At 32.5% G+C, this 14,514-nt stretch overlaps 2 protein-coding genes across 5 annotated transcripts; one reads left to right on the forward strand and one right to left on the reverse strand.

The window, feature by feature from the left end:
• Positions 1 to 1,215: 1,215 nt before the first annotated feature.
• On the reverse strand, positions 1,216 to 8,145 carry LOC139516668 (pseudouridine-5'-phosphatase-like). Of its 2 annotated transcripts, none has more exons than XM_071306890.1 (5): positions 8,028 to 8,145; positions 6,161 to 6,286; positions 5,762 to 5,854; positions 2,374 to 2,606; positions 1,216 to 2,028 (listed from the first exon to the last, which is right to left on the reverse strand). In XM_071306890.1, the coding sequence occupies exons 1-5, from the start codon at positions 8,077 to 8,079 to the stop codon at positions 1,843 to 1,845; spliced, it is 690 nt and encodes a 229-aa protein (XP_071162991.1). In that variant the 5' UTR covers positions 8,080 to 8,145; the 3' UTR covers positions 1,216 to 1,842. The 2 variants fall into 2 exon arrangements, with proteins under 2 accessions (XP_071162991.1, XP_071162992.1); XM_071306891.1 differs by lacking the exon at positions 8,028 to 8,145 and adding an exon at positions 6,795 to 6,929.
• A 231-nt stretch (positions 8,146 to 8,376) lies between these two features.
• LOC139516669 (uncharacterized) lies at positions 8,377 to 13,582 on the forward strand. 3 transcript variants are annotated; one of them, XR_011662997.1, is made up of 3 exons: positions 8,381 to 8,577; positions 11,459 to 13,022; positions 13,088 to 13,582. XR_011662997.1 is itself a non-coding variant. In XM_071306892.1 (2 exons), the coding sequence occupies exon 2, from the start codon at positions 11,501 to 11,503 to the stop codon at positions 12,590 to 12,592; it is 1,092 nt and encodes a 363-aa protein (XP_071162993.1). In that variant the 5' UTR covers positions 8,377 to 8,577; positions 11,459 to 11,500; the 3' UTR covers positions 12,593 to 13,582. The 3 variants fall into 3 exon arrangements, 2 of the variants coding, with proteins under 2 accessions (XP_071162993.1, XP_071162994.1); XM_071306892.1 differs by having other exon boundaries at positions 8,377 to 8,577; positions 11,459 to 13,582; XM_071306893.1 differs by having other exon boundaries at positions 8,381 to 8,581; positions 11,459 to 13,582.
• The last annotated feature ends 932 nt before the right edge of the window (positions 13,583 to 14,514 follow it).

Raw genomic sequence — 14,514 nt, forward strand, 5'->3', positions numbered from 1 at the left:
GCTTATGATATTTTTCTTAAACTAATCGTTTCAATATACAAAACAACGGTGAAACGGCTAAATATAACACAAACTAAAAATCAGTACAGAGCCTAGACATAAAGATAAAATAATAATAAAGCACACTTGCGAATACTGTCTGGCGTACTAAATTATAATCCCTGTACCTTTGATAACTATTAACACTATCTAAAACACACACAGTCGAAAACTTTATATCACTTACCACTGAGTACAATGATAACTAGACGATGACAATCATAAAATTACACTTTAACCCTTTTTTAGGAATATACTCCTACTTAAAAGAAATGGAATACTTTGAAAACAATACTGTACTTAAACATTGAAAATTCCATCTTTTCAAAAAGAATTTTACAGCTGTGTTAGAATGTTATAATGTTACTTCTATATAGACCTTATTGACCTATGTTTAAAGTAAACTGAACTAGAGGGTTTTTTGAAATGAGGTTTTCCCTGTTTGATAGTAGAGTTCCTAAATAGTTGGGTTTTTTATTGTTGCTAATCGTTGGTTGTATATGTAGAGTTTCGTGTACAGTTGTTTAGTATAATTATTAATAGCTTTTGCTTCGTTTGGTTATAATAGTGTCTGTTTTTTTAGCGTACTGTCTCTCATAAAGAAACATCTTATTTGCAGTAAACAAAGCTATTGATTGCTTCCTTAGCCTCATTTAATAAGATTTGTTTTAATTTGCGGTTCTAAGCTTAAATCACTGTTTCAAAAGGCACAAAACTGTAATTAATAATAGTTCTGAAAAATGTTAGCTTAGCTATCCGATTAGTAAATATACAGATGCACGACTTTTGATTTTTCCATTTGATACAAAAAGTTCTGTTTTGATTTTTTCTTGGAGTTTTGATATTGTTGTTTTTTGACTTTTCGATAAATTTGAAGCATCTGAAACCATTTTTCTAGATTTACAATCACCAGGAACACTCAAAGCCCTTGGTTTGTATTTGTAACCTTGATTTGCTTTCATAATCTATTTGTAAGATTTAAATATTTATAAACAACTGCATGTATGGTTGCCTTAGTTTATCATCTTATAAAAGCATTTTTTATTTCAAACCTAAACAATCTACACACACAGGAGAAGTTTTGAACAGGATTTGACTTCAAATAATATAATGCCACCTACCTTTTATTAAAACACTACTAGTTGAGGCAGTACAAATTAATATTCAAAACGTAGATTTAATTACTATTCCTTTATTATAAAATAATTATCACAGTTTATTTCACATTTTGCATTTCAAACAACAATTTTCAAGATATTGCTACATGGATATAATGGTTTTCAAAAAAAATAATATTGCAAAAGGCTGTTCAAAACTTGATTGAGGTGTTAAGGGCATATGATACAGTTACAGGGGAGTTCATGATATTGCTAACATAAGGTAAATTTTTTGACAACCTCAAACTGTGACATATCCAGGAAATATGAACTGGTATTTTTCGAATGATTTTTATCATTGAGACTAGTTTAACTTGAATACAAGTTCATGGACCCCTCTTTTTACAAATTTTTCAATGTTTGATTACATACTAAAATCATTTGTGCCAATATTTATGAAAAGGTCAATTATTCTGGTCTGAAAACTAGAGTAATAGCTTGCTGAAGCTCACATTACACCTGTTTCTTAGTTTCGTACAAATACAGCTAATATTCAAAGACACTAAACAGTTATTGTCTATGTAAATGCTAAGTAATGACAATGGCTCACATAGATTTAAACAGCTTAATTAAAAATAAATTAAATCAAATTAAATTATATTCTCCTACATAAATTGCACAAAATTACCCTATAAAAGTCCTACAATCATAAAAAATCAAAAGGTGGTAGGCCAAAATGTTCTGGCACGAAATGTTCTAGGGAGTCTAACACTAAGGAACATTTATCTTTATGTGTATTTCTATCTTGTTCTTCGTGTGGTACCCATACACACCTCATCCCTGCTGCATGAGCTGCATCTACACCATTGGGTGCATCTTCAAACACCAACACCTTAAAATATAAAGATATTGGTATTAAATATTAGACTACATTTAAGAAAATTTAAGATTTTTGTTTTACACACTAAACAATTTCTTCATTTGTGAAAATAACAATGAACAGGTCATTATGGATTTTCAAACATCATTTTTATTTCCTCAGTTTTACATAATAATGTGGGTTTTTTTTCTCTATAATATGATATTTTAAAAACCTATATTAATATGTTAATAACACAAAGTATAAAAGATAGGTCAATGAAAAAACCTTTAAATTAAATCTGTAAATATTGAATGAAGGCACCTAGTTGTATCATAGGCCAGAAAAAGTAACTGAAGTACAACCATATGCACATACCTTTTCAGGGATAGGATTTTCTTTGAATCTTTTAGCACATATACGGAATATATCAGGAGCTGGTTTACCATGTTTTACCTCTGGATCATCTGTGCTTACCACAGAATGTAAGAACAAACTGAAGAAATCTTTGTGATTTTTGGTCTTAAGATCCATCAAATGTTGACTTGATCCAGTTGCTATGGCAATGGGAATGTTGTGTTTGTGGAAATGTCTCACCAATTTTTCTGCACCTATTTTTAAAAAATAAAATAGCACTTGTAAGATACAATTTTACCTATCCTAGTTTATCTGTAAGTTACAATGTTACCAACTCTAGTGTTGTAAAGTTGTGATAGAAAACCTTTTTAACTTGCTAAAACATCATAAAATTACTTTATTTGTAAAGATATTATTGTGCAAAATAGGAGAATGATACATTTAAGAGTCTTAATTTGGCCCTTGAAATTGCAAATACTCAAAAACATAAAGATTTCAAAATAATGGATATGTGTAAAAGATAATATTGAAGTAAAACATTTTTGAGTAAAACTCTAAGAAAATTGATGACAAGATCTCAAAATGAGGCTATTTCCACCATATAAGACATGTAAGAAGTGATTAAGTTCAGAAGTTTCTGAGAAAAGTGTCACAACATATTTTAAGTTCATTCAGCATATTGAATAACTCAAAGTATCAGCAAACAATTGTGTGTGTATCTGATGGATCAAATAAGTGCTAACACTTTACAACTAATCGCAGTTTAGCTAATGACAAAATATAGATTCATTCTCTTCAGTAGCAACGCAAAACAAAAGTTTTTAATTTAAAGTATGGGTAAGCAGGTAGTAGGTATTTGACAGGTCCTAAAAAGGATCACATAGAACAACTCATTTGACATTACTGTCAAGCTGCTGACCAAACATAAAATAGTTCTACATGTAAATACAGAGATGTCTGTGAAAAAAAATACTTATATTTTGTAGGATAAGCAGGCAGATGGATGACTGACAAGGTGGTTGCAATTAAGCCCCATGTTTAGAGTTGGGAATAATACTTTATATTTTTAGCTCACCTGGCCCGAAGGGCCAAGTGAGCTATTCCCATCACTTTGCGTCCGGCGTCCGTCGTCGTCGTCCGTCGTCCGTCGTCTGTCGTCCGTCGTCCGTCGTCGTCGTCCGTCGTCGTTAACTTTTACAAAAATCTTCTCCTCTGAAACTACTGGGCCAAATCAAACCAAACTTGGCCACAATCATCATTGGGGTATCTAGTTTAAAAAATGTGTGGCGTGACCCGGTCAACCAACCAAGATGGCCGCCACGGCTAAAAATAGAACATGGGGGTAAAATGCAGTTTTTGGCTTATAACTCAAAAACCAAAGCATTTAGAGCAAATCTGACATGGGGTAAATATGTTTATCAGGTCAAGATCTATCTGCCCTGAAATTTTCAGATGAATCGGTCAATCGGTTGTTGGGTTGCTGCCCCTGAATTGGTAATTTTGAGGAAATTTTGCTGTTTTTGGTTATTATCTTGAATATTATTATAGATAGAGATAAACTGTAAACAGCAATAATGTTCAGCAAAGTAAGATCTACAAATAAGTCAACATGACCAAAATGGTCAGTTGACCCGTTTAGGAGTTATTGCCCTTTATAGTCAATTTTTAACCATTTTTCGTTAATTAAAGTAATCTTTTACAAAAATCTTCTCCACTGAAACTACTGGGCCAAATTAATCCAAACTTGGCCACAATCATCTTTGGGGTAATTGGTTTAAAAAATGTGTGGCGTGACCTGGTCAACCAACCAAGATGGCCGCCTCGGCTAAAAATAGAACAAAGGGGTAAAATGCAGTTTTTGGCTTATAACTCAAAAACCAAAGCATTTTGAGGAAATCTGACATGGGATAAAAAATGTTTATCAGGTCAAGATCTATCTGCCCTGAAATTTTCAGATGAATCGGTCAATCGGTTGTTGGGTTGCTGCCCCTGAATTGGTAATTTTGAGGAAATTTTGCTGTTTTTGGTTATTATCTTGAATATTATTATAGATAGAGATAAACTGTAAACAGCAATAATGTTCAGCAAAGTAAGATCTACAAATAAGTCAACATGACCAAAATGGTCAGTTGACCCGTTTAGGAGTTATTGCCCTTTATAGTCAATTTTTAACCATTTTTCGTAAATTAAAGTAATCTTTTACAAAAATCTTCTCCTCTGAAACTACTGGGCCAAATTAATCCAAACTTGGCCACAATCATCTTTGGGGTATCTAGTTTAAAAAATGTGTGGCGTGACCTGGTCAACCAACCAAGATGGCCGCCACCGCTAAAAATAGAACATAGGGGTAAAATGCAGTTTTTGGCTTATAACTCAAAAACCAAAGCATTTTGAGGAAATCTGACATGGGATAAAAATGTTTATCAGGTCAAGATCTATCTGCCCTGAAATTTTCAGATGAATCGGTCAATCGGTTGTTGGGTTGCTGCCCCTGAATTGGTAATTTTGAGGAAATTTTGCTGTTTTTGGTTATTATCTTGAATATTATTAAAGATAGAGATAAATTGTAAACAGCAATAATGTTCAGCAAAGTAAGATCTACAAATAAGTCAACATGACCGAAATGGTCAGTTGACCCCTTTAGGAGTTATTGCCCTTTATAGTCAATCTTTAACCATTTTTCAAAAATCTAAGTAATCTTTTACAAAATCTCCACTGAAACTACTAGGCCACAATCATCTTTGGGGTATCTAGTTTGAAAAATGTGTCCGATGACCTGGCCATTCAACCAAGATGGCCGCCACGGCTAAAAATAGAACATAGGGGTAAAATGCAGTTTTTGGCTTATAACTATGAAACCAAAGCATCTAGAGCAAATCTGACAAGAAGTTAAATTGTTAATCAAGTCAATATCTATCTGCCCTGAATTTTTCAGATGAATTGGACAACTGGTTGTTGGGTTGCTGCCCTCCAATTGGTAATTTTTAAAGAAATTTTGCCGTTTTTGGTTATCTTGAATACTATTATAGATAGCGATAAACTGTAAACAGCAATAATGTTCAGCAAAGTAAGATCTACAAATAAGTCAACATGACCTAAATGGTCAATTGACCCCTTAAGGAGTTATTGTCCTTTATAGTCAATTTTTAACAATTTTCATTAATTTGGTAAATTTATGTAAATTTTTACCAAATATAGTTCTCTGTTACTAATGGGCAATGTTCATTATAGATATAATTGTAAGAAGCAAAATCGTTCAGTAAAGTAAGAACTTCAAACACATCACCATCACCAAAATAGAATTTTGTCATGAATCCATTTGTGTCCTTTGTTTAATATGCACATAGACCAAGGTGAGCGACACAGGCTCTTTAGAGCCTCTAGTTATCATATATTTTCTGTTATATACCTGGCATGAAATCAACTTTTGGAAATAATACTTCTTGCTCCTTGTGTGCCAAAGCTAGATATTCTTCAACTGTTAAAGGTAATTCTAATTCATCTGAAATAGATATAAAACATTACCATGGTTTACAAACCTTTGCCCGGTTTACAAAAATGTACATGTATACTGGTAAATGCATTTGTATGATCCAATTATACAATTATTTTACTCTATTGTTTAATAAGCTGAAAATTGTTGTTATAGTTAAAATTCTAAATTAACAAACCTATCTTCCAAAAAGATAACATTACTATAAAACTTAATCATGTTAATTAGCCTATCCTCTTTAACATGAAAAAAAAAACTTATTATTACTAACTAAATTGACTTGAAACTAAAACATAAAGTATAATATATACGTACCAATTATTATCTTAGATGCCTCAGTTTCTTTCTTCCCCATCTGTCGACTTTTGATTGCCCAGGTAAAATTCTTGCCATATTTGGATACAATGTCTTGTGTTATCTGTGTATACAGCCTTTCTGTATCTGAAATGAAAAAAAAATAATAATAAATATTTTGTATTTTTTCATTTGTCAATCTCGTGACATATTGAAAACTAAAGTCATCAAACAAAAAAGATACTAATAGTTTATATACACGGTACTTGAATAGGTAATTTTTACTTTCATGACTGTAAAACATGCGTAGATGGACTTTCCTTTATTTTCTCAATATCTTCTGAAAATACAGTGTACTCTCATTTCAAATACAACTTTCCTTAAGCTGTGCATATATAATTGATGCCAATTTGATCGCAGTTCACAAACTTTCTAAGCAAGTACAAAATTTGGGCAAGTGATATTCTCATTCTGATAGGTAAAATATCATGGTAAAATAATTTTAAATGATAATGTTGAAACTTGTACATGTATGATACATGTAAGTCATGTTATTTCAGACAGCAATTTTTCTTGATGGATAAAATGAAAAAAATTATATATACGTATACTTTTATAGAATGTACAAAATGTACCTGATATAAATCAAACATACCTAGTAGAAGCCCATCAACATCAAAAATTATGTGGTTAAAGGAAGCAGACATCTTGGATTAGGTGAATTAATAGATCTCCTACTTATGACTACTTAATTATCAAAAATGAAGTGGAATTTATAAGATTCACTTTTTGTCTCTTTCTGATGAAATGCCTTGCTTTGATTTCATCATGTTTGATGAAATTCCATGTTCTGATTTCATAATGTTTGTCTTTTAAATGCATTCTATAAATAATTAATTTGTATTCAAGTAACATCCTGGTGCACACAAAAATTTGAAAAAAACCATCTTTTTTCAAAAATAAATATAGCATGACCACGATCACACATAATTAACAGCTCCTGATGGTAGTCCATAGCCTGACTGGTTTGGTCCTTCACATACCTTATTCAGAGGCAGAATGGTGAATTAATAGTGCACCCTATTTATATAGATTACCAAATTACCTGAAAATTCTAACCTCAATGGTAAGACAATTAACTTGCGTTCAACACACAAACATGTTGTTTCTGGAGTAATTAAATTCATTTTAATTTTAGTAAAAGGGAGGGATTTTTCATAAATCTAAGGCCATAAAAAAGAATACATGCATATATGTTTGCCCTAACCATGCTAACCCTACCTACCCAGAAATGAACTGCCTACTCAAAATCTTTTATTGCCTTGATTTGAAAAAGATTTTTTTAATCAGATCAGCATCATTCACACAGACTTAAAAACATCTGACACTTCATTTTCTCTTTGTCAAAATAAAAAAAATAAAAAGCCTACCTACCTACCCATTGTCTCTACCTTTGGGTTGGTTTGAGCGAACCTAAATGTTTGATGTGTGGCCTAAGCCTAGCAGTATTACATCATCTTATTCCCAGAAATATCAAGCAGTTTCCTGGTTATTGTTGAACCATCAAAAAATATCACAAGGACCATAACTTGCATATAAGAAGTATTGTCATTTTAAAATGCGACAGCTATTTTATTTAAGATAAGAGGCAAATCAGTAAAGTGCTATGGCGAGTATAGGATTCAATATAAAAACACTTCTCTTTTTTAAGTTTTAGCATTTAGGGGGTCAAAAGTCACGACATCCTGGTTTCACATTTGTAGCTCAATAGCTTCAATTCAAAGGCCCTTTACAGTTAGAGAAAAATATTATAAATCATTGTCATAATATTATAAATAAGACATATTTTCAGATAAAACTTTTGCTGTTTACAATTTATATTTCATACCCAGTAAAAGACCATCGACATCGAAAATAATGTGACTTATGGGGGCTGACATCTTGGAATTTGTAAATAGAAAGTGAATCGACGGATTCGGACTTCAACCTAATTCCGGAAAACTATCGACAGTCGGTTAAAAGTCATTTATATTACTTTAAATAGCCTAAAATAAAACCTTTTATCGTCAGCTTATAACAGGTTAACCTAATATTAGTTTAAAGAGTACCGTAATTGTTACATAAATTGATTTATTGATCGATACTATTCAGGTATGAAATAGGTATTAAAACAATGTCATTAAGAATATAGACTTAAATTCCTTTGAAAGTCATGTCTAAGCATATCTTTTCAAATTTAAATCGTCTGCGCAGTCAGCGGAAGCACTTTCAACACCATACCAGTGTCTTTGTAGATATTAAACTGAAGTGGCAACACACGAAATTTGAATTTAATAGTTGTGTTTATCGTCATTCCTGAAATTTAAAGAATTTCGATATGGTTGTCAAAATAACACAACATGACATAACATCACAATAACGGACTTTACATTATACATGTAAGTATGTTTAAATATCAATTCTATATCGTGTACTAAAGTTAGGTGCATTTTAGTTTCGCTTTATTCAAATTGGTTGCTACAAGTCAATCCTCATCATTAAATCCTTTCTAACGTTTTTTTCTGAGATACTATCTTTTAACGTTGATTATATGTTGGTGTTCTACCTAGATCATGATTATCAGACGGGGTTGTCATGGCTATTGAGATGCACATCTAATGTTAGACTAAGTTACATTCGAATGGACCCCAATGCTACATTTGAGCTCTTCATATATTTCATATATATAAGTATAAAAAGGATCTATACATGTAACTATAGGAGGGTCTGGATGGGACCACGAAATACAGAATAATAGGCAATAAATACGGAATAAAAGGAAAAATATGTACAGAATAGAGAAAATAGGGGATAAATAACATGAAGATAGAGAATAAGGTCCCAGACCCTCGTATTTTAAAGCCGGCTAGATGGTTACAACATTGGACATGTTGGATTTAAAGAAATGTATTTGATTTTGAATAGTACAAAGTATTTGCTACATCACTAATGTGTTCATATTCAGTATATTTGTAATCATTTTTAACACCAGATATAAATGTCTTTTTGTACGGGAGTTCGTGCTGCCAAATACCAAATTTTTACAGGAGTTTGTCACGGTACAGTTGCTAGATTTTTATATTAGTCGATTATGTTTGTCGCAGTCAGAATTGTTTCAGTAAATAAACTCATCATAGATACCAGGACTAAATTGTGTATATACTTTCTATGTTCTTTACGTCGTAACTACAATCCCCTTCCCTTTCATGAATGTGACCTACCGAATTAGACTATTTACCGGATTTGTAATCACATAAGCAACCCGACGGGTGCCACATGTGGAGCAGGATCTGCTTACCCTTCTGGAGCACCTGAGATCACCCCTAGTTTTTGGTGGGGTTCGTGTTGTTTATTCTTTAGTTTTCTATGTTGTGTCATGTGTACTATTGTTTTTCTGTTTGTCTTTTTCATTTTTAGCCATGGCGTTGTCAGTTTGTTTTAGATTTATGAGTTTGACTGTCCCTTTGGTATCTTTGGTCCCTCTTTTTCCAATTATGTCAGAGCTCAAGCGATTGATTGTGTACCATTATGGACTTTAAGTCTATAAGCAGTGATCTGATCCAACTGCCGTAAAACAAAAAGCATGATACCAATTTCCTCGAGTACAATATGTGCTTATGAAAACCTTCATCATGTACAATGAACGCTTGTCCGTTTAGAAAAGCAGAAACAGAAAACGGTTACACGCATGCATATATTATCAAAAGATACAAACAGCAAACATCAAACTTACCAAAAGTCAACGGTCTCATTTTGGTAATAGGGGAACATCACAGCAACGACATTGTTATGCTCATTTTATGGGTCACACTCTTAGATTAAGAACAAACAGAATAAATGAAGTCTTGACTATGATTGTGATTTTTATCGATGGGTGCACTCCAGCAAACCATAATTTACAATTAAAGCTTGTAGACAAGAAATATATAATTTTCGTTCACCGTACAGTTATGAAGTGCTATTTCGTTCTTGTCTCTACACATTCTCTCACGGCAACTGATTAACAACAAATGATAATGTTTATTAGTTTAGTGTGACGTCCATTTTTACTGAACGAGTACACATTTGTGTTTAGGAGCCAGTTCAATCCCGCTTCTGATTCGCGATTTTCTCACTTTTTTTAAGACTCATTGTCAGCCTTGGACAGTTTTCTGCTCTTTGGTCGGGTTGTTGTCTCTTTGGCGCATTCCACATTTACATTCTTAATTTAACATCTAAAACAAAGCCGAATGTGCACAATCGGTAGTTCCACAATGGGAGGCACATGCTCATGCTATATATAGAATGGAAATGGTGAATTTGTCAAAGAGACAATAATCCGACATAAGAGCGGAAAACATGGAGACTCCTTTCTCGACTTAACACAAACTGCTTCCTTTTACCAACACTAGACAAATCAGTCTATGATATGCATGTAAAACCTGAAGCTGGTACAATGCATCCAAAATTCATCTTAGTATCTATAGACTTATAAACTCACTCTTATCACAAGAACGATTATCAATTTTACTGTACCAGATCGCAATACGACAAAAATCATCGCAGTCTTTTCAGTGATGTCTTTGAGCTAGGCCAAAACGTTTGAAAAAGAACCGATATGATCAAAACGTTTGAAAAAGTACCGATATTATTAAAACCTACATGTATTGCCAAATCTGGGGGAAATGGAAAGAGCTAGGCATGAGAGATACGTGCATTCCTTAATTTAAGTGATTTTCTTAGCTTAACAACAGTTAATTTTAATAGAACACTACTATGTAGTTTTATGCAGTAACGAACTACTGAGCTTATACGCTGACGAAAAGCTCTCGAGATGTGTCTCCTTTTGGTAGCAATTACACACATAACAGTTAATTATATATAACTTATTTATTGCACCAGATAAGCTTTTCGACAACATAATTCTATCCATCTCTTCTGCGATGCTGGAATCCAAATTATTTTAAAAACCGAAATTTGAAAAGAAAAGTTGAATATTTGATAGTCGAAAAGGATCAACAATTCTTTTGATTTAAAATTCGCGTTTTGCTGAGAGAAACGACCATATGAATAAGGATTCTGTCAAAGTTTTTTCTGAAATCCAGTCAGTTACTGCAGATTCCTTACTGGTACGAAATACATATATAGTTGCACTGTTGTACAAGTAGCAAGGACCATGTTATGTCAGACTTTATAAAACACCCTCATTATACTTATTTACAAACAAACTTATTGGGTTTAATATGAACCTTACAATTAAACTTCGATCATAATTTGTAAACATTTTTTTTTCATTTCCAGTTATCCAACGAAATGCGGTAATGGCTAACAAGAACATGTAGTATGAATAACATTTTTGGATTTAAATCACCTCGAAAAACTTCTACTTTTGAAGCCGATATAGACACGTTCAAGGCAAATACAGGAAGGACCAGTTACGACGCTGCGGTCGATCGGACGAGACTTAATGAGATCAACAATGACCTTTTTGCATCCAGAACAGAAATGAATAACCCTTTTGGATTTAGATCTCCTCGCAAATCTACATTTGATTCTAGCATAGACTCGTTAAGGGCCACTGCTGGAAGGACCAGTTATGATGCTACAGTTGATCGGACAAGGTTAAAGGATAACAATGAGGACTATTATACATCAAAGAAGAAAATAGAAGATGATAGAGGTTCTTTGAGGACATTCTATCCCATTACAGAGGTATGGAAAAATGAAAAAGCCGAACAATTCAAAATAAAAGTTATAAAAAGCTTTAGGTTTGGACATATGAAAAACTTTTACGATAGAACCGCCCCAAAGGAGACTATTTCAGTTCAAGGGGATGGAAATTGCTTTTTTCGTGCCATAAGCATGTGTATAATTGGATCAGAGCACGAACACATACGCGTTCGTGAGCTTATCACTAAACATGTTGGAGAAAATCCGGAATTATATCGAACTTTTTTGCTAAGTCGAGGAGGCATGAATCAGTATTTAACTAGTATGCGAAGACCTCGAGAATGGGCAACGGATGTAGAAATTTTAGCTGCAGCTACTTTATTAAAGACTGTCATTGAAGTTTATTTTCCATGCCGAATCAAAGGAAATATCGAATTCAGATGGCAAACATTTAAGCCTCTAACGCACCAAGAAATAACATATCCAGTAATTTATTTGTCGAATAAGAATGATCATTTTGATCCAGTTTTAGATGTTGAAGCAGAAGTTGAGATAATAAGGAGAAGGGATACCCAACAGGAATCGCCCAGAAGATCACGTGACAATTACCATGATCCTTCAGTATATAGTACTCCGGTGTCGAAAAGCTATAACCACGATTCTACGTTTAACCGAATACATGGCAGGCCTGGTTCAAACTATTCAAACTCAAATAGTCATTATAATCCAAATCCGTCAAGAACACATCCGAATGTTCAGTTTTAGACTGTTTGAATGAATTCCAGATTTTCAAGAATTATTGCAGTAATGTAATTGCTTGGGATTTGTCGTAAAATATTAATTTGATTTTGAATTATCCCATATTCATTATAGTGTTGTTTTGATTAAGGGTTTTTCCTTAAATAGTTCCGTATGCCTCATTTTGAATTTTGAATACAAGCATAATGATAGATGATTGATTAATTTGGTCACAGATTGACATATTCCAGTTTGAAATATTACAACAAACATTGAAAACAGTAAGGATACGGAAAATTGTAGGTAAATGATATATCTATGATTAGAAAGTAAAACATAATAAGAAGAGGAATAAAAAAAAAACAATCATTCTCTTAAGTTAGCTGTAGGGAGATTATGAAGATTTGCGCACCATCGAAAAGTCATCAAATATGAAATATTCGAGGGAGAACAAATCGTCATATCTCCTGATGGCAAGGAAGAAATATATGCTGTCCTTTCAGTTTTTCAGAATAGGAACAGTTGATTTCTAAAATCTTTGTGTTCATTTACATGTACAAAAACTTTAGATCTCAATATCACGTATCAATCAAATACTATTCAAGAGAAAATTGCAATCAAAATTTAAAATTTGAAGTACTGATATACTAAACAACACAATTTCATTATGAAAAATCTATGCAAGTAAAAATACTATTGTATTCAGGCCTACTGACATGCAATTCTTTCAGTTGTCCTTATATGAACAATTCAATAGATCAATAAAATATATTTATGGGACTATCAAAGCGATCGTTAAATTTGTCAAACCTTGTAATTTAGTTCTCTTTAAACTGCTGCAGTGTAAATATGATATGCTTATATGCCACAAAGAAATATATGTAGCGCCTTGCCTTCATAATGCTTCGTCTATTTGCTTTGACAAAATAATGGTTTTATTTAATGTTGTCATTGTTTAAATATTGATTGCTTGTTATTGTTGTTAAAATGTTTGAAGAATAAAAAGTGATAAAAAGATGGTTTCGTTTGAAAAGCGTATAATTTGATAGCCAAGTTTTGCGATCTCAAGTCTAATGCAATTGAAATATAAAGATGTACATGTTTGTCCATTTATAAGTAAAATACGGGAAAATAGGATTTTTCTTTTACAAACAATTTACTTCTGGATACTATCTTATGATCATAAACAAGCTTCTGTCCAAGTTTGGTAGAAATCCAGGATAGTGTAAGAAAGTTATCAAAATTTCAAAAACTTTAACCACAAGTGAATATTTGTGGACGTTGACGACGGAATGTAGGATTGCTATGTCTCGATTTTTCGATAAAAGTCGAAGGCTTGACAAAAAGAAAAAGGTTGTTTTACTCCTTCCATATTATATTACACAGATAGCAAAATGTATATCAGTTTTATTCTTTTTCGTTATTCATTGCAAAATATCTTATATGATGACCTTTAACAAATCTCAAATTAAGATCCCATACATGTATACATTAGAAATTTATTCCAAGTCCAAACTACTATTGTCATATATGTATGCGTTCATAACAGGGACAAAATGCTTAGGTTTGAAATATGATGATGATGATGGATGGATGTTTAAAAGAGCATGATTCAGTATAAACCACGAAAAGCAAATACTGTCAACAGTGCTCAAAGCAAATTGTTCAAATTGCAAGGAATTATGTAAAAAAAATGGACTACAGTTCTTCAGGCATCTTTATTAGGAATGGTTCGTTATATATCATAACTTTTCTTAAATAAAAGGATAGTCACACGTATAGATTGGACGTTAGTGGAAGGCACAGACGGATCCCAAAATAAAGTGGTTATTATATAATACAAATTATGTAATGTATGAACTACTTACTAGTAATTGAAATGTCACTTTATATTTTGAAGAATAAAAGGTTTTCGTTTAGTGCACTTCAATAACTTGTACATTGATGAA

The sequence above is a fragment of the Mytilus edulis genome, chromosome 3, assembly GCF_963676685.1.
Source record: "Mytilus edulis chromosome 3, xbMytEdul2.2, whole genome shotgun sequence".
NCBI lineage: Eukaryota > Metazoa > Mollusca > Bivalvia > Mytilida > Mytilidae > Mytilus > Mytilus edulis.